This window comes from Prinia subflava, chromosome 11 (assembly GCF_021018805.1).
Source record: "Prinia subflava isolate CZ2003 ecotype Zambia chromosome 11, Cam_Psub_1.2, whole genome shotgun sequence".
NCBI lineage: Eukaryota > Metazoa > Chordata > Aves > Passeriformes > Cisticolidae > Prinia > Prinia subflava.
The window spans coordinates 3,769,523-3,795,097 of record NC_086257.1 but is presented as its reverse complement, the minus strand read 5'-3'; the positions used below and the strand labels follow the sequence as shown (position 1 = coordinate 3,795,097).

Here is a 25,575-nt window from a genome sequence, read left to right as displayed (position 1 = left end):
GTGATTGAGAGTCTGTGTGTTTAGAGGAAAATGACTTAAAGCTGTTTGAACAGAAACATTTTACAGAGCAAACCCGGTTCAGCAGGACTGGCAACTGCAAAGCATATGCTAGGGGACACTAAGCTTCATAAAATAAAGGTTTGCCACCTTGGTTTTTCTTCTTTAGTTTAATTATTCTGACCCGTTAGAGTTCCTGTGGTCGGTTACAGATGCATGAGTGGTTTACAGGCTTGCAGGAGCCCCTGGCAGCCCAGTTCATGCACAAATCTGAGGGGATGTGCTCCAGGTGACGTGAGCCCCAACAGTTGTCACACACCAGTGCAGCCTCTCAGCACAGCAGCACCATTACATTTCTAGTAAGACCTGAAATAACATTTTATTTCTCTCCCTTTTGCAAGGTCAGTCAGACTGTTGCTTATCATCACAGATAGTGTCAGAACACATCTTCTCTGCCTCTTTGTTCCAACGTTGTTTCCTGCAAAATTTTCCTTCTTTCTGGTGTGGTGGTAAAATTACAAGACTTGAAAGGGCTGCTTTAAGAAGTTTATCCTAACCAAATGAACATTTCTTTCAACTAAAAGCTAACGATCTGTGGCTCTCCCAGCAGCTGAGCTCTCATAACACTGTGTGTGTGATTCCCACAGGAATCCACCGTGCCACATTATTTATGGTTTGGTTTCATCTCAGAATTAGGGCACTTAGCAACCCAGCTAAGGAGTCCATCCCTCCAGGGGTGGATACCTGGCTGTGTTAACATCAAAAGTATTGGGTTTCTTCACCTTCTTCTTTCTGTGGCAGGATACAGAGGGAGATGCTGCCCCAATGCTTTCTCACTGTGATCTGTCCTAAACTGTACTAGGGTCATTACACAGATCTCCAGGATCTATTTATTAAAAGGGTCTTCATTAATAAAATCACGATATGTACCTAGTGTTTATAAAACACACAACTTTAATTTAAAATATCTTTTAATTTACACTAAACAATAATAGAAAAATATTGAAGCTGTAAAAATTCACCGTCCTGATCAAACAGTAAAACAAACAAACAAAAACACCACAGAAATTGATGCTGCCCATCACTGAACCTTCTGAGAACCAAGAACAAGTTTTCGCATCCTTTAGGAGTTCCTAAAAAAACACGAAATCACATCTGTATTTCTGCTAAAAACCAAAAATGTTGAAAATTTACAAACTGGGGGAAGGGATTAGGGAAGAAACAAATACTTGAGCCACTGGGAAAAGGCCTTTCAGGTTCTTTGCTCTCACAATACAGGGGGTCCTTGCCAACACACACATGGAACAAACCAAAAGGACAATGCTGATCTCCAGTCTGAATGCACTGTGGCAGCACAGCACTGGAGTACCCTGCATCCACAGCTACCCTCGCTCAGCCGGGAGCTGGACTGATCCACAGGGCTGAGAAACAGCCCAAGTCCTCAGGATTTTCTGCTCAGACAGAGGGGCTGAGGGTTAACCTTAGTACTGGAAGCTGCGTTTCGTCTGGATGTCATCGAGGATCTGCTGTAATTCCTCATCTTCAAACCGGCCCTCCAGGCTGCGAGGTAAGAGCAATAAGGAGACATTAAAGGTTTCACAAATAATCTCTCCCCCTTGGTTCCTTTCAGTCATAACTCTCTCCTGTCAGCCTCAACACACATCACCCATCTGTGTAAGCACAGGTAACATCACTGTACAGAGAGTGCTCCAATCCCTATGCAGCGCTTCTTCTTTGCATAACAAAACTCCATTCTCCCCAGAACCTTCTGCTGAGTAATTTCAAATGTGTGTTCAGAAAAGGCAAGGCAGGTGTAAGCAGACCTCGAAATGAAGTCCACATAGCTGCATGCTCATAAGCCATTCTTGCTGTGAAAGCTCAACATAAAATCATAGAATGGTTTGGTTTGGAAGGGACTTTGAAGATGATCTCATTCCAACCCCCTGCCGTGCACAGGGATACCTTGCACTAGCCCAGGCTGCTCCCAGCCCCATCCTATCTGGCCTGGAACACTCCCAGGGACGGGGCAGCCACAGCTCCTCTGGGCAACCTGTGCCAGGGCCTCACTGCCCTCACAGGGAAGAATTTCTCCCTAGTATGTATTCTAAATCTACTCTCAGTTTGAAACCATTCCCTTGTCTTGTCCCTACTGTTGTAAAAAGTCTCTTTCCATCTTTCCTGTAAGCTCCTTCCCGGTACTGGGAGCACACAATTTAGATCATCCCAAAGCCTTCTCTTTTATACAATGACAACTAATGAAGAAACTGTAATTCAGATGAATGTTTCATTCCTGCTTCTATCTCAGGCCATGAGGTAACCAATGAATACTTGAAGAAGCTACTGCTCCCCCCTGCATTATCCACAAAACAGTTCATTTGCTCTAATGGAAAACAACTCCAAGGAACACAAACACAGCCAGCTAAGAACCCCGATTTAGGAGGTTTACACTTGAAAAGTAAAAGCTTTCACAAGTGCATTAGGGGCATGTACACAGTGTGTTGCTATCAGATCAGTGGGTAGGAGAAGGAAGACCAAGACCAAATGCTCTTCCATCAAGGGAGCTGGATTGAAGAGAGGGTACCAGGGCATGGCTGGCTTTAGGTCACAGGGAAGTATACAGCAGTCTTTGTAAAAGATGTAGGTGCTTACCTAGGAATCAGAGCTTTTGCTTCCTCAGCTGTCTCAGGACACAAGTTAGCCAAACACGCCAATTCAAACTTATGGAGCTTCTTCTGGAGCAGTAAACTGTAAGGGAAGACAACAATTTGATGAAATTACAAGACAGAAATATAAAGGAGCTTAAACTGAAGCAAACATTTATCTTTTTGCACACTGCCTTTGGCACTGAAGTATTTTTTTCAGGAGAAAACACTTAGGCATTATATAAATGCATAGAGGAAAAAATAAAATCCTATCTGCTAACTCCACTTCCCCTGAATTATTCTGCAAAGCCTAGAAAATGCTCCCATTTAATGCAATCAGCTGTCAGTGACATACTGAGAACAAAGCAGTTCAGAAGGCTTGACCTGGACAAAGCACAACCCTCCACCAAGAACTTCTTGCTTCATTAGGAAGACACAAGACTCAGAATTAAAGAACAGATCACACAATGCCACTGAAATGTACTTTTGTAAAGCAGGTCCAGTATTAGGGACCCTGACTTTCTAACCCAGTGTGTGTTACACCCTGGCTTTCCCACTGACCTGCGCACGCTGGCGATGGTCTCACGGTTTTTGAAGCGGCTGAAGCGCGCTGTGTAGTTCAAGGTCTTCATGAAGACTTCTGACAGCTCCTGCTCATCCTCCGCGCTCTCATTCTGCTGCTTGCGATGCTCGAGCAGCATGTGCACCTCAGAGTTCAGCAGAGTTTCCGCAGTTTCAAATTCTGCAGCCAAATGAGAGAGCGCCAGCATGAGAGAAGGTGGAACGTGTTTGGAAAGGGGAACAGCACAGGTTTTGTACATAATTTAGCTCTGGGTAATAAAGAAGTGAAAATGTCTCTTGTGGCAGTTGTGTGAGCCCTTTCACCGATGACTGGGCAGCATTTCATACTGAAAATTCTGATAAAAATTATAGCTTCTGCAGGCAACCTGTGCCAGGGCCTCACCAGCCTCACAGGGGTTTTTTTGACTCCTGTGTCAAAAAACACCACTGAAAAAGCTTCTATCACAAACCAATAACCTTTCACTATAACCTGACAGGATTTTAATTTTTTTAATACAGTACACACACGTAGCGGCCCACCTAAGAACGGCCATATCCTAGCAATCATGAGATCCTTGAATATATACAAATAATTTATTATCCTGATTTTTAACCCGCGGGCCTTAGTAGCTGCTGGAGGGGCCGGGGCGTTCAGCAGCGCTCCGAGCTCGGCTCCGAGGCTCGTACCCTCACAGGCGGTCCCTGCCGGCCTCCACCCCCCACCCGACCCCCGACCCCTCGCCGCCCCGCTCGCACCTTTGGGGAAGACGAGCTGCGAGGCGTCCTCCTCCACGTCTGCCGCCCGCGGGTCGCTGCCGCCCGCCGCCATCACCGGAAGGCCGCGGCGGAAAAGGCGGCCCCGCCTCACGGGGGCGGGCGGTGCGGCCCCGCCTCACGGGGGGGCGGGAACGGCTCTGGCCCCCGTGAGGGGCAGAAAGAGCTCTGCCCCGGGTGAGGGCTCTGCCTCCCGTGAGAGGTGCGAACGGCTCTGGCCGGGTGAGGGGCGGGAATGGCTCTGGCTCCCGTGGGGGCTTAGGGCTCTACCCCCTCGTGAGGGGCAGGAATGGGGCTGCCCCCGGTGAGGGTTCTGCCCCAGGTGAGGGCTCTGGCCCCCGTGAGGGCTGAGACCTCTGCCCGTGTGGACGTTGAGGGCTCTGCCCCCGTGAGGGCTGAGGGCTCTAGCCCCCGTGAGGGGTTGGGAGCGGCTCTGCCCCCGGTGAGTGCCGAGGGCTCTGACCCCGGTGAGGACTGAGGGCTCTGCCCGTGTGAAGGCTGAGGGCTCTGCCCCCGGGGAGGACTAAAGGCTCTGCCCGTGTGAAGGCTGAGGGCTCTGCCCCCGGGGAGCACTAAAGGCTCTGCCCGTGTGAAGGCTGAGGGCTCTGCCCCGGTGAGGACTGAGGGCTCTGCCCCCGGGGAGGATTAAAGGCTCTGCCCGTGTGGAGGTTTGAGGGCGCGGCTGCTTCTCCCTCTCTCTGAAGGGCGGGGGCCGGTTCTACCCTGGGCGCTGCTGAGGATAAGAGAGCTCGGTTGCCGCTGCGGGGCCCTGAGGGGAAACAGCGGGAGCCGCGAGGCTGAGTGCTTTCCCAGCGAAACAGCCCTCAGAGGCGCGTTTAAGCTTGCTTAGTAATTAGCTCCTTTTAGAGAGGGAAAGCAGTGGGATGCTGAACGTTGTACCGTATGAACAGAGGGCAAATAACTGTGCTAGACCAAGGCTGCAAGTCCCTAACAGGAGGGTGTAGCCAGGTGGGCGTCGGACTCTTCTCGCAGGCAACAGGCGACCCGACGAGGGGACACGGTATATTAAGGTGCTCCAGGGGAGGCTTAGGTTGAATATCACGAAGAATTTCTTAACAGAAAGGGTGATTAGACATTGGAGTGGGCTGCACAGGGAGGTGGTGGGGTCACCGTCCCTGGAGGTGTTTAAGGAAAGATTGGAGGTGGCTCTCAATGCCATGGTCTGGTTGACGTGGTGGTTTTCACTCAAGGGTTGGACTCGATGATCTCAGAGGTCTTTTCCAGCCTCATAGATTCTGTGATCATGAACCCAAAGTCTTACAAGGCACGAACCAGGGCCCGAGAGCAGGAGTGTGGGAACACAGAGGGAAAGTGCACTCATCCTCTGCCTGAGCAAACCCTTCTGCTGCTCTGTCCTTTTAGGAAATAACCAAAGAGCTCAAAACTGTGCTGGTGCCCCTCACCAGACTGCACAGCAGCATCCGTCTGCGCAGGAGCACCTGAGGGCGCCGAGGCATCAGATGCATCTTCATTCTCACCAGAGAATCAGGCAGCTACAACCAGCTCCATTTCACTACCAGAACATCCTCCAGCTGGACAGCAAACCCCAACCTTAGGTAAACTGTGACTGTGCCAGAATTTCCATCTATCTCACTGTGATAATAGACCTCAGACTGTAAAAAAGGAGTACTGACATCATAAATAAAACACTTCATAAGGAAGGTTGATATTCAGGCTATCCTGAAGCAATCTACAGACCCCCAAAAGTCATAGGCAGGCTGAAAATGAAGATAGTTCTCCCAACACTGCCAGCAAAATAACTTATGGAGCATTTTCTCTAGAGAGCTCACATCTAAGTGCCTAACCAGCCTAAGACTCTTAAAGCAATCATCTTATCAGCCCTTAAAGAAAGACAAAAATAGATTGTTGAAGGGTTTATGATGACACCACCCTTGTTCTCATGAACTTGTATCTGTGCCTAGGTGAATGGTTTCCTGCATGCTGAGAAAAGGAATGAATTAAAATTAAATTAGAAGAACATGAGGAGATCAAATAATAGATTTTTAATATTTGTTATCTGGATAATGAGCATAGCAGAGAAACTGATTGGAAAGTAATTTGCTAAGTGATACAAGCAGAAAGACATTTCAGGAAGACGGAATGGAAATATCTTGGGGAACATCTGGTAAATGAAACAATTTCAATTAGGCTTACAAGAAAACAAGGAAATGCATGCCAGATTGAGGAGAGAAGCATTTAAAAATCACTTGGAATCCTGGTGACTTCTCAAATAACTCGTCAACTCAGAACGCTGTGATTCTCAGAGCAGCAGGTAGCTCACAGAGGTTTAAGTTATTAATTTCTCTTTTTGTTTTTCCCCCAAGGATCCATTCTGCTTACGTATACAAACCCAAGATTTTACAGGTGCAGTTAAAGAGGCTATCATGAAAGATTAAGTTTATTATCATTGATGTGTTTGGTTAAGGTCTCCAGAGCAAAATAAAAATGTTCCTCAATAGAAGCTGCTTCTCCTCCACCTTTTGGTATTTTTTCTTTAAGAATTTAAAAAATAAAAGTATAAACCCCATAGTAAATATTGTTCAGCTGCTGCAACAAACCAAACATAGCAGAGTACCTGACCTCTTGTTATTTTAAAAATGCATGGCTTCTTCCTCACTAATAATGACTGTTTTGGCATTTGTCAACAAAATATGCATAGAAAAGTAAGGTGAGCTTGATTAAAATAGTCACTGACTAAAGGAACTTTCAGGCAGCTTTACTGGTGACATCCTAAAATAAACCTATTGAAAAAAAGAATACTTGGCCAAACATAATTTATCATGAACAAAGTCTGTAATATTCCATATTCCAGGGCAAAAAGCTTTGATCCTTGCTGGAGACGTGGTACTGAGTAGCAGATTGTTAGACAGACCTGTCATGGGAATTCCTGTTGCCACAGTTTAAACACAGATCCTGGAACAACTCATTGCACCTACACAGACCTTACAAAAAGCTCAGCTAAGTATCTCTGTGTAATCAAATGTTAGGAACAACTAACGACAAGGATATCCTATTTCTAGCATAAACCTATTCTTTAATATACTTTCCTTCTAATTCATCAGCAGAAGAAATGTGATTTTTCTAGGAGTTCTTTAAGCTTTCTAACAGTAATTGCATCTTTTCTGTGGAGTGCCAGTGTGATAGGAGTGGATCCTTGTGGAGATAACCACCCACTGAGAGCACCACGTGCCACAGTAACCAGCATGTGTGACTGTGGGATTTTCATCTGTGTGTTTAAAGTATAACTCTTCAGGTTTAGGTCTTCACACCATTTCACCTTTATTTTTGCTCCATTTAAAATTATATATCCAAAATAGTAATGAAAGAACATGTATGAGCAAAGTTAGATTAATATCCAGTAATAAAGTCATAGTAAGACTCTGAATGCAAAACCACATGATCTGTTTTTAAATACATATATGACATTAACAACTGGTTGTATAATAATTTATGCCAGAATTAATCTGATTATAAGAGCAGTCTAGCTGACCACAGAAAACACATGGTTCAGTAATTTGAATATTATTCAATTTGTAAAATTATATACTTGTTTTAAAGAACATGATAACAATACTCTTCTGTGCTTGCTGCGTTTTGAGAGTGATCATCAAACATATTCACAAGCCATCTTTTCCCAGACTGTGGCAAAACCATCTCAGGAACTTTCCTATCCTACTGCCCCATGTACTATCAGTGCACATATTAATTTATTCAGTTGTATAGGTAAGTGTTCTGATTTTCATTTTTATCTTCAAGATAAAAATGGCATCACAGATTAAAAAAAACCATTTTGTTTTAAAACATGCTGGTACTCTTCCTTTGAAGTATCCTCTAGAAGTTTCTGCTAATCTTTCTGTAAGTTGGTAATTTGTTTTGGTGCTAAATGACTAATTCATTTTATTTCTTGGTTCAAACAGAAGCAACAAGAGAAGGAACTGTTTCCAGGAGAATTATCCTGGTTTATATTTAGCCTGGATTGACCTATTTCAGTGTGCAGTCATATGCACACCCTTCTACCTGGCCTCATCCTCCCTGGGAGCTGCTGAGGGTTCCTGCACTCACAGAATGCAACCTGCACGGAGAAACCTCTGATGAACGACAGCAGGCAAGGATTTTATGTCTGATTCAACAGGAAACCAAAAGAAATCAAGTAGGAAAAGCATATGACACTAAAATATGCAAATTAAGCCACTGTACTCCTGCCAACAAAGCTGAGAGGATACACTCGGTAACTCCCCGGGGCACATGAGAGCAGTGGGTGGTGGGGATATGGGTAACTTCAGAATTCCCAAGGAAATCCAGCTGGAATGCCCCTGGAAATCACCACAGCATCTGCCTCACATTGCCTAAGGGACTGACTTTCTAGCCTTCCTAGTACCAGCACCTGAAAACAGGTTTGTGCTTTGTAGTTGTACTGGGATAAATGAGCTTCTCAGGCATATTTAAGTGAAAACTACCCTTCCCCTTGGTTTGGTTGGTGTTTTTAGGGGTTTATGGCTGTTTATTGACATCCAGGGCTGCCCCTCCCAAGAGCCACAAGCAGAAAATGTAGCATCTCTAACTATACAGCTCCCATAGATAAAAAAGTTAACAATTATCTGAAAATGTATGGAAAAACATGTGAGCCAGAGATCCAATTCAAAACTATTCTACGATTCAGTTAATTTTGTCTCAAAGCAAATATTAAAACAGTAAGAATCTAGAAAGATGGGTGCTTTATTCTGAAATAAAGTTTTTAGATCCCCTGAAGACAACAGCCCTAAACTACAGACAGGTTGTTCTCAGTTCATTTTGAAAGACAAAACCCAAGAAGAACAACTCTGAGTTTCAGAAAGACTTACAGTAGTCTATATATATGTACTATATATATTTCACCATCATGACAACCAATAGAAAGTTATTGCCAAGCAAACATTATTTCAGGATACAAAGACACTGCCATTATTAACAAGATATATTGAATATTGGGTTTTAATTTTCCTACTATTTTTCCTTGCTTTCTTGTAGTGAGCCTGTTTGATTACTGGTGTGTTTCCAGACAGGCAACACCCCACTGTGGCAACTTCCCTGGTTTGGAATATGTGGTGTCATTTACAGCTTTGCTATTCATACCTGTAATATGTTGTTTGACTTTCTAGATGAGAATAATTTCATCTTATCCCCATAAAGGCTGTGAGAAATCATATAAAGAGGACAGTACAAGTAATCTTTATCCATTATGATTTATTCTCTACAATACTTCATTAGAGGATAGAGTTCAATTATTTACACTCAGAAATTATTATATAGGTAGGAGGCAACCAAGTGTAATATAAAGAATTGGTCTGACGTCTCTGCACTGTAGGTCAAAAGAGGTCTCCTGCTTTAACGAAATAAATTAACCAAAAAACCCCCAACAAAACAACATGTAGTTTCTGAATACAAACAGAAAACAGCACTAATAGTCAGTGAAGACTGCAGAAGTTTGTTAATGTACTATGAAAACAAATCATTCTGTGCAAAGGTTAAAATGAACTCTTAGATTTCCTTACAGGTTTTTTTTTTTTTGTTCTGATAAGTTGTAGATATGTGATATTTTGACCACATAACATTCCCAAACTGAAATGGCTTCAGTTGAGATTGACTGTTGAACAACATGAAAAAAGATAATTAAGAACCTCACAGTGGAAACATTTCAACACTGACAGACTCCAGTGATCAAAGACATTCTCCTGTAGTTACTGTAAAACAAAGACATTTCATCATTGCAGTGAGATTATTTACCAGTTGTGGTTGTCATGAGAATAAGCCCTTCTAGACCAAAAGGCACTTGCTTCTAAGGATGAGTGAATCCAGATCAAACCAGCTAACAGTTGCTTTGAGGAGTGGCTCTAACCAGCTGTCCCAGCCAAGCAACCACAGAGAAACATCTCAGATCAATTGGCCACTGATCTTGGTTGTCTCCATGCTGAGGCAATTCAAACTACAGCTGGGGCCTAGTTCACTTCTTTCATCCTTATGCATAGCTGCCGTGTAATGATCTAGAAACGGGATTATTTCCTGAGACCACCTGTCCTTGTCATACATTTCTCTGAGCTCACTTAGCTATTGACACAGTTTTCAACTGATTTTACAGCTGGACCCTTATGGGACTAAAGCTGAGAGGGCCTGTTCCTTAGGCAGCAGACCAGTGTTTCTGGTCTGCCAGCTTCTCACTGCAACAAGACAAGAACACAGTACATATTTAGAGGCATTTATGTTTTGTTTGTTTGTTTTTAAACAGACTGAGTGGGGAAATAGAAGTGGGAGAGGATAAGACTTCCCCAGTCCCAAACCATCTGTCCCACTTCAGGCTTAAACCAACCAAGTTACTCAATCCTAAAATTCTGTTCTTTAAAAAAATGACAACTAACCCTCCCCACCCCACCCTCTAGTCATCCCCTAGTCAAAGAAACTGAAATCAGGAAAACACTATACACTGTTGAAGACACAGAACAGGGCAAACACCTGAAAAAGAAACAGTATAGTTGAAAAGCCTGGCACTGTATGCCTGCATGACCAGTCTCACCGAGCGTGCTCAGGGGTGAAGTTTTAGCACCATTTTTTGCCTTTTTTAAACCTCTTAGAAATGAAATTCTAACATAGAACACTTGAACAGTAATGAGTGTAGCCCTATGTATCATACTGTTTGACAGCTGAAAGGTGAGTGGTATGCCTGGAGCTGACCCCACCCTCTCCCATCACTACACGGCACCTGGGGGAGCAATTACCAGCTGGAGTGGTTTGTAACGAGACTCATTTATTCTCAGCAGCAGCAAGTCACCAAACAGTCCTTGTATCTTCAATTGCTTTTCAACAACATCACAAGGGAAAAGTGGCAATTTGTGGGAATGACCCAATACAGGAGGAAAGCTGGGTCAATATTGCACTGTTATCCAGAGGGATCTCCCTCACACCTCTCTCCTCCAGCAGAACTTACAACGACATGAAGCAAAATGGCACATGTTGTGCCTTGCTTCCTCAGGACCAGGAGCAGCACCCTGCAGTTCTCAGCTTCCTACCAGCCCTACTCCCTGTCAGAACAGGGCACAATTTCAGGCTTCAAACACCAGCCAATTACAACTCACAAGCAGGCTCTAAAGATGTGTGCAACCAAACAGCCACGACTCTGCTACGCACTTGTATTTTCTTCCCCAATCACTACTGACCCTCCAGAAGCTTGGAAAATCAACCGACCCATCCCAAATTGTATTCTGAAGCCTCATTGAAAGAGTGTCGTAATTCAGAGTTTATGACATCCCTCAACGATGCTGCAGAATAACAACTGATGACTTCCTTTCAGAAAGGAGCATTCCTTGTGATCATCAACCACGAGAGAAGAAATACAGAGCGCACACAAGCTTCCTGCACTTTGGGTAACGCAGATTTCCCCACTCACAAAGCCTGCATGTGGCAATGACTAAGCTGAGTAAGACAAATCTTACCAGTAAAACTGAACAGCACCATTCCATAGGCCTGGAATAAACTGGAACACTCACAGCCCCTAAGATCAGCAGTCATACCAGCAAAAGTGGCTGTTCTATCGAAAGGAAGGTCCCCAAGACTGTTAGCTTAAATTAAAACAAATTTCAGTCACTGGTCTCACTTGTGTGACTACAGTCAATGCTCTGCAAACCCCTCCCCAGCCCTATCTCTTACAAATATTTGGAAACAAAATTTGGTCGGAACAGACTGTCCAGGGACACTCGAGGAGCTTTTCCTCTGTGTACACAACACGTGGCATGTCGCTCTCTTACAGGCAAAACAGCTTTGTGTTTCACAGCAGGCTTCATCACCAAGAATCCAGCCTACCAAGGATCTGAGCCTTAAAGCCTTCAAGGGTTTATTTAAATAATGGATTAATTTTTCACACGTTTTCTGTCCATGAGGATGGGGCGCTATCCAGGTGTTCAACCCTCCCCAATATCATGATGTCCGCCTGTGATGCGTGGGGACTGCAATCAGCTCTCAGTACACAACAGATACCAGAGGTTAAAAAAAAATTAAAAAGAACCTAAAAAATGTTTTGTTGGACTCCGTTGCCCAGGCTGCCAGGGGAATGCTCCTACTTGATCTGGGGGGCTTCCATAGCAAACAACTCGAGTTTCCAGAGTGCCAGTAACACCCGGGAACAGATCGGTCCGAAGCAGCGCTTTCGCTCCCAAAGGTCTTCTGCACCTCACGACAGTTCGTAGGCACGGAGCCCCAATCCAACTGAACCCCCGCTGGGAGGGAAGGCTGAGATAAGGCTTGGGCCCCTGAAGTCCTGTCAGGCTCTCGTCCTCCCCCCAGGTCAGTGGGAAGGCAGACTTGGCAACGGAAGCTAGCATCATAAAATGGTGCAGTAATAGAAGTAACTGGACCAGGAAGAGGAGGCGTCCGCCCCGATGATGTCGTAGCCGTTGGCAGCAACTGGGGAGTGGGACTGGTCATGCAGCCGTGTGTCAGGAGTAATGATTGTAGAGGGGAGGGGCATGAAGGGTGCCATTCTGGAAACAATGCTGGCGGGAGGCCATGTACTCTGCGTAACTGATTGTCACCTTCTCACTGCGGTACCTGCGGAACGGCGGAGAAACAACGTCACACCGAGGGACTCCACCTGAAACATTCACCCCACGCTCCCCTTCAGCTCACAGCCAACCAGGACCAAGAGGAACCCACTGGTATGAATAACCCATGTGAGCTTGAATTAGCTCCAGCGTCCCAGAAGATGAGTCCTAATCAAGGTGATCATAATTATAGGGATGCCTGAAGTAGCACACAGGAAATAAATGATTGATTTGCATCCTTTATTACCCACAGGCAATGGACAAAAACGCCATGAAAAGTTCCTGGAAGAAGATTCAATTCCAGTGATTAAGTAATCAGTATTTCACTATTGTTTATTTTTATGGTTACCTCCACATCTGAAAAGGTAGTGAAAGAAATGGAGAGGTGGGTAAAGAGAGGTTTATTATAGCACATAAATGACTTAGTCCATGTTGTACAATCAGAATTCACAAAATGTGAAGTTCCTTTGGAGACACTGGAGTTTTCCAAGCTCTTCTAAAGCATGCTAAACAACAGCCTGCTGCAAAGTGGTTGAGTTGCACTAAGAGCACACTATGTGAGATTTTAGAGAAAACCTTCATCCTGTTATCTCCTGTTAAAGAAAGCCCTGCACACTCACCTCATTTCTCTAGAGGTAAAGAATGACCTGATAAATTAGTGTTTCTGTACAAAACCAGAAAGTCCCAATTTTTACTAGCATCAAGGGGGCAGAATCCAATAGGACAGCTGGGGGTACAGAAAAGCAAGCAAATTCTGAAAACCAGCCAAATCTGAGTGTGGTTTGGTTTTAAGACAGCTGTCACCTACAAATAGCAACAGCATTCACAGATGAGCACACTGAGAAAAGGAAGTTCATTGAAAAAATACCGAAAAAAATCAACTTCTTGAACTCTCAAAGGTTCTGCTTCTGATCTTTCACATATATGGTAATATTAAAACCAGTGACACTTCTCTTAGAAAAATGCTAACTTCAGTCCTGCATGGACCAAACATATTGTGCTTAATTCCATGTGCATTATATGCCTAACACATGGCATTTGTGATTTGGTCTTTCACACTACATCTCCTCTGGAAGATGCATAAAAGACTCACATCAAGCACATATATTTTAAATCACCCAGAAGACACTATAAAGTAAAATTACAAGACAACAAATACATCTACTTACCTGGTAAGTTTAATTGTTTTCCTAAAATCATTGGTAATGGGAGCCTTAAAGCCACCTTTCCTGAGTAAGGAGTCTATGGTCTGGATCTGATCCCAGTCTATTGAAAAATAGAAGCAAGGCAAATTTTTCAATATTAAAAAATGTTTCAAAACCACAAGAGATGCATTTAAAGGACTATAGAAAAACAACTAAACAAGAAACTCTGAGCTTTGGAAATCCTAGTGTTGAACTGGACATATATGGCCTGATGCATGCACACTGTCTGCACATGCCTGTCCCTTTAAACTCATATTGGAGCTGGTCTATGAAAGAGCAATTCCATATTCCATTCCATGTCTTCTTATGAAGGTCTGTGCCTTGCTACTGTTGCAGGGACCCCAAATTTTTTCATCATGTGCCACTTAGCTCCCTTGAAAATAAGACAGTACTTAGCTCTTTACACAGACAAATTGGGATTGATGCTGTAGTGACAGCACAGTGCACTGCTATGTGAGAGAGCAGAGTTCAAATTCCTACCTTAGTCTTTTGCCCCAGAGCCAGGAGGATGCGACCACTCCACTCTGCTAGGTGGAGGAAAGGAGGAGGCAATGTTTTGAGCAGTTACCGTGGTGACCACTACTCTATTTGAGTGGGAAGTGTGCTCCAGAGGGGCTGTGTTTCTAGCCCTCCTCTGGAGGACGCTACTTTAGCAAGAATGAGGAGCAAAGTGACTCTCCTGTGGTGCTGTGCAGCGTGCAGTTATCCTAGTTGGTGGGAAAAACATACAAGAGGAAAGATGCAATGCTGAATGAGGCTGCAAGATCCACACTCTGAGATCCTCTACTTCTTCAGCCCTAAAACATTCTGGCACTAAAATACAGCTGTGCAAAGGTATGCAATGAGAGACAGGCCAGAGGAAAACCCAGCAGCAACTGTATCAGGTGTCAGCCTGGTGGTTCCATGGAACCACTATGAGGACAGCATTGTATTCCAAGCCCCCAAAAATCGACAGATTGAAGTTACCCAAATCTGTGACACAGCGTAGTGACGTGTTTGGCTGCCATCTCAAACCCACCTTGTTCCTTAGCAACCTCAGGTAAATACGTGGCTGTGCGTTTGACACCTTTCTCATTGATGAACTCTATCCTGATCCCATGGATTCCAACCTATAGATGGAAATGAACAGCCAGATAAGAGGTGTTTGCTAGCTCTGAGTCCATGACTGGGTTGTCATTCCCACAAGGCTGTGCATCTCTCTCTCTGGACAGTTTGGCTTTTGCTAAGGTTATTCTCTTCCCCACTCTCTGCTCTGGCCTGGCAGGTCTCACAAGGAGCTCTCTTAGCCACCCTTCCCAGACAAGCCCTGCCACTTCTCCTGTGCTAAGTCCTGTCAGTTTTCGATCTCTTGTGTCACGCAAGAGAGACAAAATCTCTGCACACAAGAATGATGCCTAAAATGACTCAACTATAAAGTCCATATATATATATTCCTCCTGAACAAAATACACTTCCATGTACAAAGTCCTAAAAACCATTCATACCTTTGGTCTTAACTACTTTTCATTTCTAGTTTCTATCCACACGATCAAAATACTTCCCAGGTTTTTATACATGTATTTACACTCATTTCCTATTGGGCCAACTCCATGAACCACTTCCATGTTTCTTTTACTCCCATTCAGATCCCCCCAACCAAAAGCATACTGCTAGGCCATCCTCTTCCTTCCTTCCTTCCTTCTAGCTTTCCAGCCCCATTCCTTGTATTGCCAGTCTCTTCTATCCCATACACCCTGTAAGGAAGGAGATACATCACCATGTACTAACCCGAACCCGAATGGAACGAGAGAGTGATGCAGAGTTCCAAATGCACCTGTTCTCACCTCCCAGTCCAGGTAGTCACTGGCATCCTCAAAGTTAGTGAGGAGGGAGACAGAGCAGAAGAGTTTGGGCAGCTCCTCGCGGGTCAGGGGGGGAAATCGGCTGTCCTTAAGTGCACTAAAGGGAAGAGAAGATGTATCACCCAATACCAGCACCAAAATAAAGTGTCAGATGCTCAATTATTCCCCTTTTGATTAAGCCTGCAGGAAATATGTTTCTCTGCTACTGCAGAGAATGTGATTTCCATCTCTCCCTAATCTAATGAACTGTAATACCACTGGCAAGCTTCCTGATGCTGTCCAATGCCTACTGCAGGCAGAGAGAAAATACGTGCTACAGATGTCAAAACTGTTAGTATGCAAGACAGATTTGACAGTAGCCTTAAAATGTCAACTGCAACTCACATTTTGCAAAGATGTTCCACTACATCCTGATACCTCACCTCCCTGTAACTATCATACACTCAGGTTTATTTCATTACGAAGCATATTACACTGAACTGTGTTGATCCAACATCCTAACCTTGAATCCTTACAGACAGATCTTCAGTGAATGAACTGATTTCATATTTGTTTTTGACAGTTACCTGGTTAATGTATATTCCCTGAGTCCTGAGTGAAGATTCATGGCTGAGAAGGTCCCGATGCAGCCACGAAGCCGCTTGTCTCGCCCCGTCTTCCACGTCACAAAGAGTGGACTGAAAAGGCAAAAAATACCAGAACCCTCCAGCCTCTACAGACATTTGGTTGCTACGGGGAGACAACCAAGGTATGAAAGAGCCCCTTTGCTTCCTCTCCCTCCAGTAAACCCCAGCAGGCAGGTTTGCTCAGTAAAGAACAAAACTGCAAGCCCACACCCCCACATGCAAACCCCAACACTTCCCTCCACCTTTTCAGCACACTCCCTCCTCTCCAGCAGTCCTCTGGAAGTCCTCCACAGACACCTTCCTGGCCAGACTCTGTGCTGTCCTCTAATGAGTGAAATGGTTATTTGATCCCACTGATTACCTGTCAGTATTGGCCTCACTTTGTAGCATCCACTAGTTTCCAGCAGAGGTCATATAGAAATTGATATAGATGATGCAAGTTAGCTCTTTATATTACCATTTCTATAAATCAGATTTGCAATAAAAGCTTTTCCTTTTTTTTTTTTTCCAAGGAATGAAAAGAAATCCAGATTATTTTTTCTCCCTGTTATTTCCATGAGGCTCTGACTTCTGGGTCCAGCCCTAAGGCTCAAGCAGTTTATGTCCACATCTTTTGCTTACCTTACATTTGACTTATATTTACATGTATTTTTTTCTGTGTAACATGTATCTAAAACACTATTGCTCCTGCTCACACATCACCTGGATCTCCACTTTCCTGTCTACCATCACAAATGTACAGGCATAACAGCAGATTCTCAAATTCAGCAGGTTCATTTCAAGCTGTTAAACCACAACTCATGGTTTGGCCTTAAAGAATAACAAGTCAGAATAATAGAGCTCTATGAAGAGATAAACAGGTAAAGATGACTGTGAATTAAATACAAAAAATGAACTTCTACAGAAGTGAGTGAAATTGCAAAGAGCTGTAGAGAGAAACACTAAAAGGACAGTGCTTGCAGCTCTACAAGAATGTCTGAACATCTCCAAAATTCTGTAAGGCAACTGATAATGCCGACCTAATTATAAAAGCAGGATGAGTGCTTCTGTGACTTGTTCAGAGTACAGAGTACTGAATACAAGCCATCAGTCTGTGGATTTCTATTGAACTTTAAGTAATATGATGGAATATGGTTTTCTGGGATTAAAAAAACATTGACAGGAGTTTTGAACCATCAAGACTGATTTGACAGCAGCTCAGATACTTGCTTTCCTTGCACTCTGGAAGCTCTTGTAAGCAATGTACCTCTACAGCAAACCTTACAAAAATACTGAGATGTTCTGCTCACACAACAAAACCAGCATGGAGTGGGGATGATTCCTCAAACACAGCAACAGAACTTCTTATGTCTAGGCAGTGAGAACGTAATTTCAAGTGGAGTAATAAATCAGTGCCCAGTGACGTTCCTCAGAGCAACAATGGAATTAAATCCATCACAGCATAAATCCATCATTCAGGACCTACTTACAGCTGTGACCAATGGCAAAAATGCTGCCTAAAAGAGCAATCAGCCCTTGAGTGATAATTGTGAAGGACTTTGCCCACAGAGGAATTGGAAACATCCTTCCACACCCAACAACAACCTTCTGGTTGGCTTGACCAAGACAGGGGAATTTACTGTTTTACTTTTCCAATAACACTTCAAGGCACTTGCAGGATATAATTTCTCTCCATTTTCATCTATCATATAGACAGAAAGAGTAAACAGAAAAAGAGTGTAAGAAAATACATTAGAAAACTTAAAAAAAAAAATACTAAACTTACACAGATCTCTGAGAAACACTACTGTCACAAATTCAGTGGAAATTTACCTTAATCTAATAAAAAATTTGAAAGTACTGTTTAGTCCACGTGACACTCACCCCAAAGAAAAAAGGCAAGGGAAAACATTAAAACTATCACTCACAGAATACAAATCTAAGTAAATTCCCCTTCAATTCAAATTGCAGGTTCACATTTTCAATTTACCTCTTTCCCCTTCCAAGGGGAAAAAAAAATCCCACAACCCATCTTTCCACTGAGCTGCAACACAGCTTTATGCATCTATAATAGAAGAGATATTATCAGAGGGGAGAGGATAATTGCATTCAGAAGGCTGTCTATTTTAAAATACCTTAAAGCACATTTAAAACCATTTTTCATTGTGGTCAGAACAACTGAGGCATAAAAGAAGAGATATGATTCTGTACACATAGATAAAATTTCACTATTTTCACTGCAGAGATGATGATGTTTCTGTCTCTGAAGAATAAATGCACTCAGCAAATTGCAGGTGCAGCTGACAATAAGCCCATTGTTCCAGAGCCCTTCCTTGAGAAGTGTTATTTCCCAGATGCACTGAGAAAAGTCACAACAATCTTTTGTCCATGTTCACCCAAGAGCATTTACTGGTACTCTGCAGCCATATCCTCAGCAGATCATGTCAACTGTTTCTTCCTCAGCCACAACATCCCACTTTATATGTGTTTGATGAGGGTTTTCAGGCTGAAAGGGGAATTTCAGCAACTAAAAATTAGCTTCATCAACTGTAACTACAAAGGGCATTTTAAAGTAGAAAAAGACAGTTTGTTTGAATCAGGATTTAGCTTGTACTAGGGAAAAACCTGTTACAGAACAGATCTTATGATGCAAGTATCTTATTACTTGCCTTGCATGGCAACTAGAAACTTCCATGGTATAGTTTTAGCACCAGTTTGTAATACCTGCTATTAAAAAATCAGACTGAAGTACAGAAGTGGAAAAAGTAACCAATTAACTTCTTGCATAGGTTCCAAATTGTAATTACCTGCAGTAACCTGAATAGAAAAGGGGATATTTCCTTCCTTTGCCAAGTTAATTCAGACATAACTACGAGTCCTGCAATGCCACTGCCTCCCCATTGATCTGTGACCCTCACTGCTCACACTGGGATAAGGGAATTTCACTTCACAGGTATCCACCAGCTCCAGAACTTCCACCATCAGTGTTGTCCATGTGCACATCCCCTCAGGCTGCTGACTGAAATTCATGGTGGTTTTCAATCCACAGCCCTGGTACTTGCATGTTATTACACTGTTTATGCCAAATCCTGACCTTCACACCTGCTTTTATCTTCACTTTAAAGTTCAGCACCAGTTCAAAAACCAGTTTAAAAACAGGCTGTGCCTCTTTCTGTGCAATCAACCTAGTCTCTTCTCTGTCTGTCCAGAGAGACCCCTGGTACAAACCTTTGTTTTGTCCAAAGATCTCTTAAATGGACATTAATTATGTCACAAAAGGCCACAATGCAAATAATTTCTGTATTTTCACTCTGCTTACTCTTGTATTTGTTAACATTTGGCTTGAAGTTCATTACAAGACTGTCCCAAGTGGGGCAGTTCTTCCTTGTGTGCTGCTCTCCAAGAGAGCAAACCCCATGCTTTTCCCTGGGGTACACCCATCTATTTCCTGGGAGTAACAGCAAAAATGCTGGAACACAAGAAAATCCAGGTAAGCATTTGCTGACAGGGGAAGAGAAGGGAAGGGCTGGTTATGCTTTGTTGGTGTGCTGATCTAAAAGACTTGCAATTATGAGCACAGAAATAACCGGTGAACAATTTTTAACTTTTCAAATCTGGGCATAAAATTCAACCAGCTGCTGTTCCCCAAAGGACATCCTTTTTGAAACTAGTCAACAGAAAAAGCAACAAAATCCAGCCAGAAATCTCCTCTGACACCAAAAGAATGCAGCTCTGTAAAACCATCTCTCCTACCAGCTTAACAGAACAACAGCAAATAACCCTTTGCATTCCAAGTGCCAAAACAATAAGCAGACTGACATCAAATGGTCTAAAGGGAGCCTGCTTGGCTTAGGTATTAATGCCAGAAATGTTTCAGCCTGGGGAGTCCCTGGAACTATTTGATATCCTAGTGCAGAGCATTCCTCTGTTCATCTGTATTTACAGTATTAACAGCTTACTCTGCAGCAGCATTCAGAACATGTATCCATAATCCAGCTGGAATAATAACTGCAGGGAGGCACAACCTACATCCACCCTGACAGCAGGAAGGTGGGCACACACTGAATACACACAAAGAAAGTCCTTGACCTGTTTAAGCCATTGTTCCTTACATCAATTTAAAATTCATTAGCTTAAATTAAGGATGTCAGCAACTTTTTATTTTATCTGTTGTTCAGGAGGAGGCTCCAGAGGAGTTTCAGAAGGTCCATCTGTCATTGATCTTTCCCATATAATTCCTTCAACAAACATTTTAACATTAACATTTCCACACCTAAGCAGTCAACCTTCAGATAAACATTAGCTAAATCTCACCAAAGAGAAACATCTTCATAAATCCTTCTCCTCACTTCTGCTCACACACATCTCCTTTCCTCCTAACCTTGGCATCGCCCTTGAAAGTTAACTCTCTTGGCAGAGCTGGGTTCATGGCTGGACTCAAAGGTATTTCCAACCTAAATGATTCTACTTCTCCCCGTACTGCCCAGCTAGCACTATCTCCCTAACACATCTACAACTGGTCATTTTTAGATTCCCCTCCCTGCTAAACCCATTCACTTGGACAGCTGAAAACTTCTTTGAGTGTCCTTGTCCAGTCCTCACCAGCTCAGCATTTGTATCAGGATGAACTGGAAACTTGCCTCAACTTCAACTTCTAACTTCATTCCCTTTCCATTTGTTTTGCAGAAGGAATTCCCTTCCCTTCTCCAAGTCAGTGTTTCACATTAGAAGCTGGAGCTTCTTCAAATTAATGACATTATTTAACTGTTTTTAGTACATTTTTGTAGGTGGCATTGCTCAGTTAATTTTTGCAGAGGAATCTACTTACAAAGAAGGGGACAAACTTTACCAGAACATGACCATGAAGTGGGTTTGCACTCCTCCACAAAGAACGTGGTGCCTCGTGGAACACACCCGACTGTGAGCTGAAGAAACACCACACCTCTCCACACTTGGCCTAGCTCTCTCTCTATCGAGCTAAGCATTTCCTCTCTAGAAGGACTTTAAAGCTCACCCACCTCCACCAGCAAACAACACTTTAATCTTTTGTTTCCAGCAGACCAAGTACGGAGCAGAATTCCCCCTTCCTCCCTGCACACCACTCTTCCCCTCCCCCAGCCCAAGCCCAGCTCTGGAAGCTGTTTGCCGGCTTTGCTCCCACACAGGGCTGTACTCACTAGGGGTCATTGGTAAATCGAGGAAGCCGTGGCTGAGGGAACCCGTAGAGATGACAGTAGAGCACATCAAAGCAGTAGCAGCACATCTCTGCTGTCACCACCAGGTTCTTGGTGCTGTTGGCAGTTCCATTGGGCCGAGAGAGTGGGCTCAGAGCTCCTGAAGTGGGATTCATTCGAGTAATTGGGGAATTTCCTGGGCCCAAAGTCAAGTCAGATACGTTCTCCCTTCCATTATTCCCATCTGGATGCTGGTGGTTCTGAAGAGGACCTGAACTGGAGCTCGGTACGGTTGTGGTCTGATTCCCATGACTGTGTGTTCCACTCCCAGACAATTTGGGCTTCTTCACCCCACAACAGCCAGCTGCCAGCTTGGGCTCAAGTGGAGGAACACAGCGTCTTTTTCCCATCCTGCTTCAAAACTCGCTGCCTGGAGCACTGCAGAACCCTGCCACAGAGGGGTGGGAGGGGGAAAAAGTGTTACACAGAGAGTTACAGGTGAAACACCACCAGCTGCTTCCCTGCTTCTGCTACAAAGAGAGGAAGAAAACCCTCCAAGGCATGTGACCAAACACAGCACTAAAGCCACTTCAGCAGAATGGGTGTTTTCACACACAAATTGGAAGAGTATGGACACAACATGCACACAATCACACTTGTCAAGGTATTGAACACTTTAATAGGTGGCTCATCTCAAAAAAACATAACCAGGCTTCCCAGAAAAAGAACAGAACTGTGGGAAAACAGAAGAAAAAAAGACTTGGGACTACAGATACACCCTATACACTACTTTTCCTGCTCAGCCATTCCTCCTCAGTCAATGCCTGCACCAGTGGCAAAAAAAAAGTGCATTTCCCTTCCCTGCTCCCGAGTGCTGAATGACAGCAGCCCAAAATTACACCTTTGGGGTTGGACTCCCAGGGGTGTTGCCCTTGATTTAGCACTGGCAAGATCAAAGAGGAGCTAAAAGTACTGAAACCACCATTTTCTAAACTACAGACAATTTTCCAGACCACAAACTGGAATCTGCATTTACTTTCCGGGACTGGGTGAAGGAATACAGCTCCCAAATAAACATGCAGGGGGTACAGGCAAGATGTGCATGACAGGAAGAGCTGAAGCCAGCAGGGTCTGAACAGAGGAGAGCGATAATAGCAGGAAACAGGCATGGTATAAAAAACCCAACAACCCAGAACACTGTTTTGCCTGCAAAGACGAGAATATTAGCTCATGCACCACAAGAAGGGGCGGAACAAACACAGGGAGGAAGGGCTGTGCAGGCAGAGATGAACAAACACGATAGGCGAGGATTACGGGGCAGTGGCAGGAACTTAAAGACCAACATCACCCTGAGATCCGAATGCACCGGGGAGAGAAAAGCAGTCCGTGACACGGGGCTCAAAGCACGGCACGTGAGGCACAGAACACCACGGGGGACTGAAGGCACGCTCGGCTCCAGAGCAGCCCCCGGCCCTCCCAGGCTGAGCACAAACGCGGTACTGGGGCTGAGGGGTGACACGCACTGAAATTCAGGTTGTGACAGCTCCTCCCTTCTCTGCACGTGCAGAGACAGTAAACTTTATCCACGGAGTTTCATCGGTCCCAGCAGGAGTCACGGGATTCCGAAGCGAAGCAGAGCCGGTGCAAGGGGTGCTCAGAGGTGCACCTCGCATGCCCGCAGTGCTTGCTCTGCTCGGGAATCCTCACCTCCAGGTTTTAGAAAGACCGTAAGGAACAATTTACAAGACCATAAGGAAAATGATATTTTTTCCTTTGATCTCCACTTTTGCAATAACAAGAAAATTAAAAAAATAAAAGAAGGGAAAAGAAACCAAACCAGGCAAAAGAAAAGCATAACTTTGACAAAGGAACCATGGAAATTCTTGAGTGCCTATTAAAAGTAACCTGCCCTGGTTCTGAGGGTGCTGAGCCTTATGAGCCTTCCCCAGTTACCACTGACGGCTCAGCCGCATTGGGGAGGATAAATCATTATTTATTTATTTGGAAGCACAACACTTGATTAAAGATCGGAGACGTGGCAGGGGCAGGGGGGAGCTTCCCTCTCTCCCCCCCTCCTCTGCAGCAGGGGCCTAACAAAGGCGGCCGCTCGGCTCCAGCCCCGCTTCGGGAGCGCCCCGCGGGCGGGCGGGGGCACACCGGGGCACCGCGGCGGCGGGACGAGCCCCGGGTTCCCGCACACAAACTTTGCGGGGTGTTCGGGGGGTCCCGCGGCCCCGCCGGGCCCGGCCCGGGGAGACCCCGGGGACCCCCCGTGCCCCGGCCCGACCCCCCCGAGCAGCGCCGGGGCCGCCAGGGGGCGCCGCGGAGCGGGACCCCCCTGCGGCCTCCCCCAGCCCGGGGCGGGCGGGCGGACCCGGAGCCCCCTCCACCCCTGCCCCCCGCACACCCCCGGCGGGGTCACCCACCTCCTGCACCCGTCCCGGCTTCTCCTCCGCCTCAGCCCCGCCGCCGCCGCTGCTGCCCCGCAGCCTTCTGCCGCCTCATGGGGCCATGGGCCTGGGCGAGGCTCCCCGGAGAAGCGGGCCCGGCGGGCGGGGGAGCGGGCAGGGCCCGCCGCGGCCGGGGCTTCCCGGGGCGGCCGGAGGACCGGAGCGAGGCCGCGGGCAGGTCCGCCGCTATCCCGGCAGCCTCCTCCTCCTCCTCCTCCTCCCGGCCGTGAGGTAATGAGGGACGGACACTCATAGTCCGCCAGCCTCCGGGCGGCGCCAACACAACCAAGGCCCCAGGGCGGGCGCTCTGCCCCACAAGGAAACCATAGAGACGCGCGCTTCCGTGTCCTCCCCGTCACGTGAGCACCGCACGTGCGGGAACAAACAGTTCCGGGGACGGAGACGTCACTCTGCGGCAGCGCCGCGCTGCCATTGGCCAGCGGGGCGATGACGGCATTAGGGGACGGGGCGCCAGGCGGGGAGCGTCCATTGCGCGGCTCGAGGCGGGGGAGTCTTCCCGCCCCCGTCACTCCCCCTCCCCCCCTCGCTGCCCGGAGCGTTGGTCGGGCCCGGCGCGCTGAGGGCCGGTCGGTGTGAGGGGAGAGCGGGGGCCGGCCCGGCCCTGAGGGAGAAGGGAGAACACCTCCGGCCGCTGCCACGGCTTTAATTACTGTGTAACGTATTTATGGCAGAGCCATACATATCACAACGGCACCAAGGCAAAAATTACTTTTTCAGTATTGCCAACTGCCAGCGGGGCACCCACATCCTTCCCTCCACCCTTCTTCACATCACCATAAAAACCAAAGCCGAGCAGTAGTTACTCGTCAGGGGTTTTAGGACATTTTGCAGGAACAGAGGCTCTGCATTCGGCGCTGAGAGAATGCTCTGGCAGCGGGCGGTTCGGGGTCCCGCAGGGCTGTGGCTGTACGAGATGTGTTCATAAGGGATGGGACAGAGAAACCACAGCGCTCATCCCTAATTCCAACACCACCGGGGAAACGCCGGGGCAAAACAAAGAACAAACTTTGCACATTCAGCCCCAAGAGACAAACTGGCTGAACCCTTTCAGGACTGCAAAACGGAATTTCTGCCATTTCTCATCGAAGCTTAAGCTATAAATAAGAGGCATAAAAATGTGAGCTGGAGAAATCTGGGTGAATGTCAGTGGATCTTACTGTCTGCTGCAGAATAGAATCACAGAATGCTTTGGGTAGGAAAGGACCTTCAAGTTTGTTGTGTTCCACCCCCTGCCATGGGCTGGGACACCTTCTACAGTTTGCTCCTGGCTTTCAACATTACGGAATCTACGTGGTTTCCACAGGAGCAGCACTGTAATTACTGCCAAATTCTAAGATTATGGAACAGCATCATCCTTTTAAGTCTAGATGGCACTAGTCTAGCCTTGAATACCAACTTACAAAAACTAAGATTACAAAGAATTGGGTGAGAATACCCAGAAGAAAGATAAAGAGCGAGTTCCTAGCTTTTGCAGTGTTTAAAAGAATTCTTCCCTCCCATCTTCCCCCCCCCCACATACCTCACTCTTTGCTGGTAATGCCTTGGATTGCATCTAAAACCTCTTTGCCAAGATATGAAACAGCTCCCAACCCAGAAAAAGTCCACTTCATAATCACCAGAGAGCTTTTTGTAGAGTCCTTAGGAACCTGGGAGCGTTGGCACTGTGTTTTATTGCCCTGACAACATCAAACAAATACTTGACCAGTTGTGCATGTTC

General features: G+C 45.5%; 2 protein-coding genes and 1 long non-coding RNA gene across 5 annotated transcripts; 1 reads left to right on the top strand and 2 right to left on the bottom strand.

Annotated features, from left to right (window-relative positions):
- Positions 1 to 933: 933 nt before the first annotated feature.
- On the bottom strand, positions 934 to 4,098 carry POLR2D (RNA polymerase II subunit D). The gene is made up of 5 exons (XM_063407783.1): positions 3,957 to 4,098; positions 3,201 to 3,381; positions 2,647 to 2,742; positions 1,478 to 1,557; positions 934 to 1,130 (listed from the first exon to the last, which is right to left on the bottom strand). The coding sequence occupies exons 1-4, from the start codon at positions 4,027 to 4,029 to the stop codon at positions 1,479 to 1,481; spliced, it is 429 nt and encodes a 142-aa protein (XP_063263853.1). The 5' UTR covers positions 4,030 to 4,098; the 3' UTR covers positions 934 to 1,130; position 1,478.
- LOC134555828 (uncharacterized) lies at positions 4,072 to 9,593 on the top strand. 2 transcript variants are annotated; one of them, XR_010081516.1, is made up of 4 exons: positions 4,072 to 4,176; positions 5,358 to 5,551; positions 6,320 to 6,359; positions 7,913 to 9,593. It is a non-coding gene; the product is annotated as an uncharacterized LOC134555828 (long non-coding RNA). The 2 variants fall into 2 exon arrangements; XR_010081515.1 differs by lacking the exon at positions 6,320 to 6,359.
- On the bottom strand, positions 9,202 to 25,516 carry AMMECR1L (AMMECR1 like). 2 transcript variants are annotated; one of them, XM_063407782.1, is made up of 7 exons: positions 25,378 to 25,516; positions 21,391 to 21,835; positions 16,175 to 16,285; positions 15,591 to 15,705; positions 14,786 to 14,876; positions 13,732 to 13,828; positions 9,202 to 12,569 (listed from the first exon to the last, which is right to left on the bottom strand). In XM_063407782.1, exons 2-7 carry the CDS (start codon positions 21,795 to 21,797, stop codon positions 12,458 to 12,460), a joined length of 933 nt encoding a protein of 310 aa, XP_063263852.1. In that variant the 5' UTR covers positions 21,798 to 21,835; positions 25,378 to 25,516; the 3' UTR covers positions 9,202 to 12,457. The 2 variants fall into 2 exon arrangements, with proteins under 2 accessions (XP_063263852.1, XP_063263851.1); XM_063407781.1 differs by lacking the exon at positions 25,378 to 25,516 and adding an exon at positions 23,814 to 24,086.
- Positions 25,517 to 25,575: the final 59 nt, after the last annotated feature.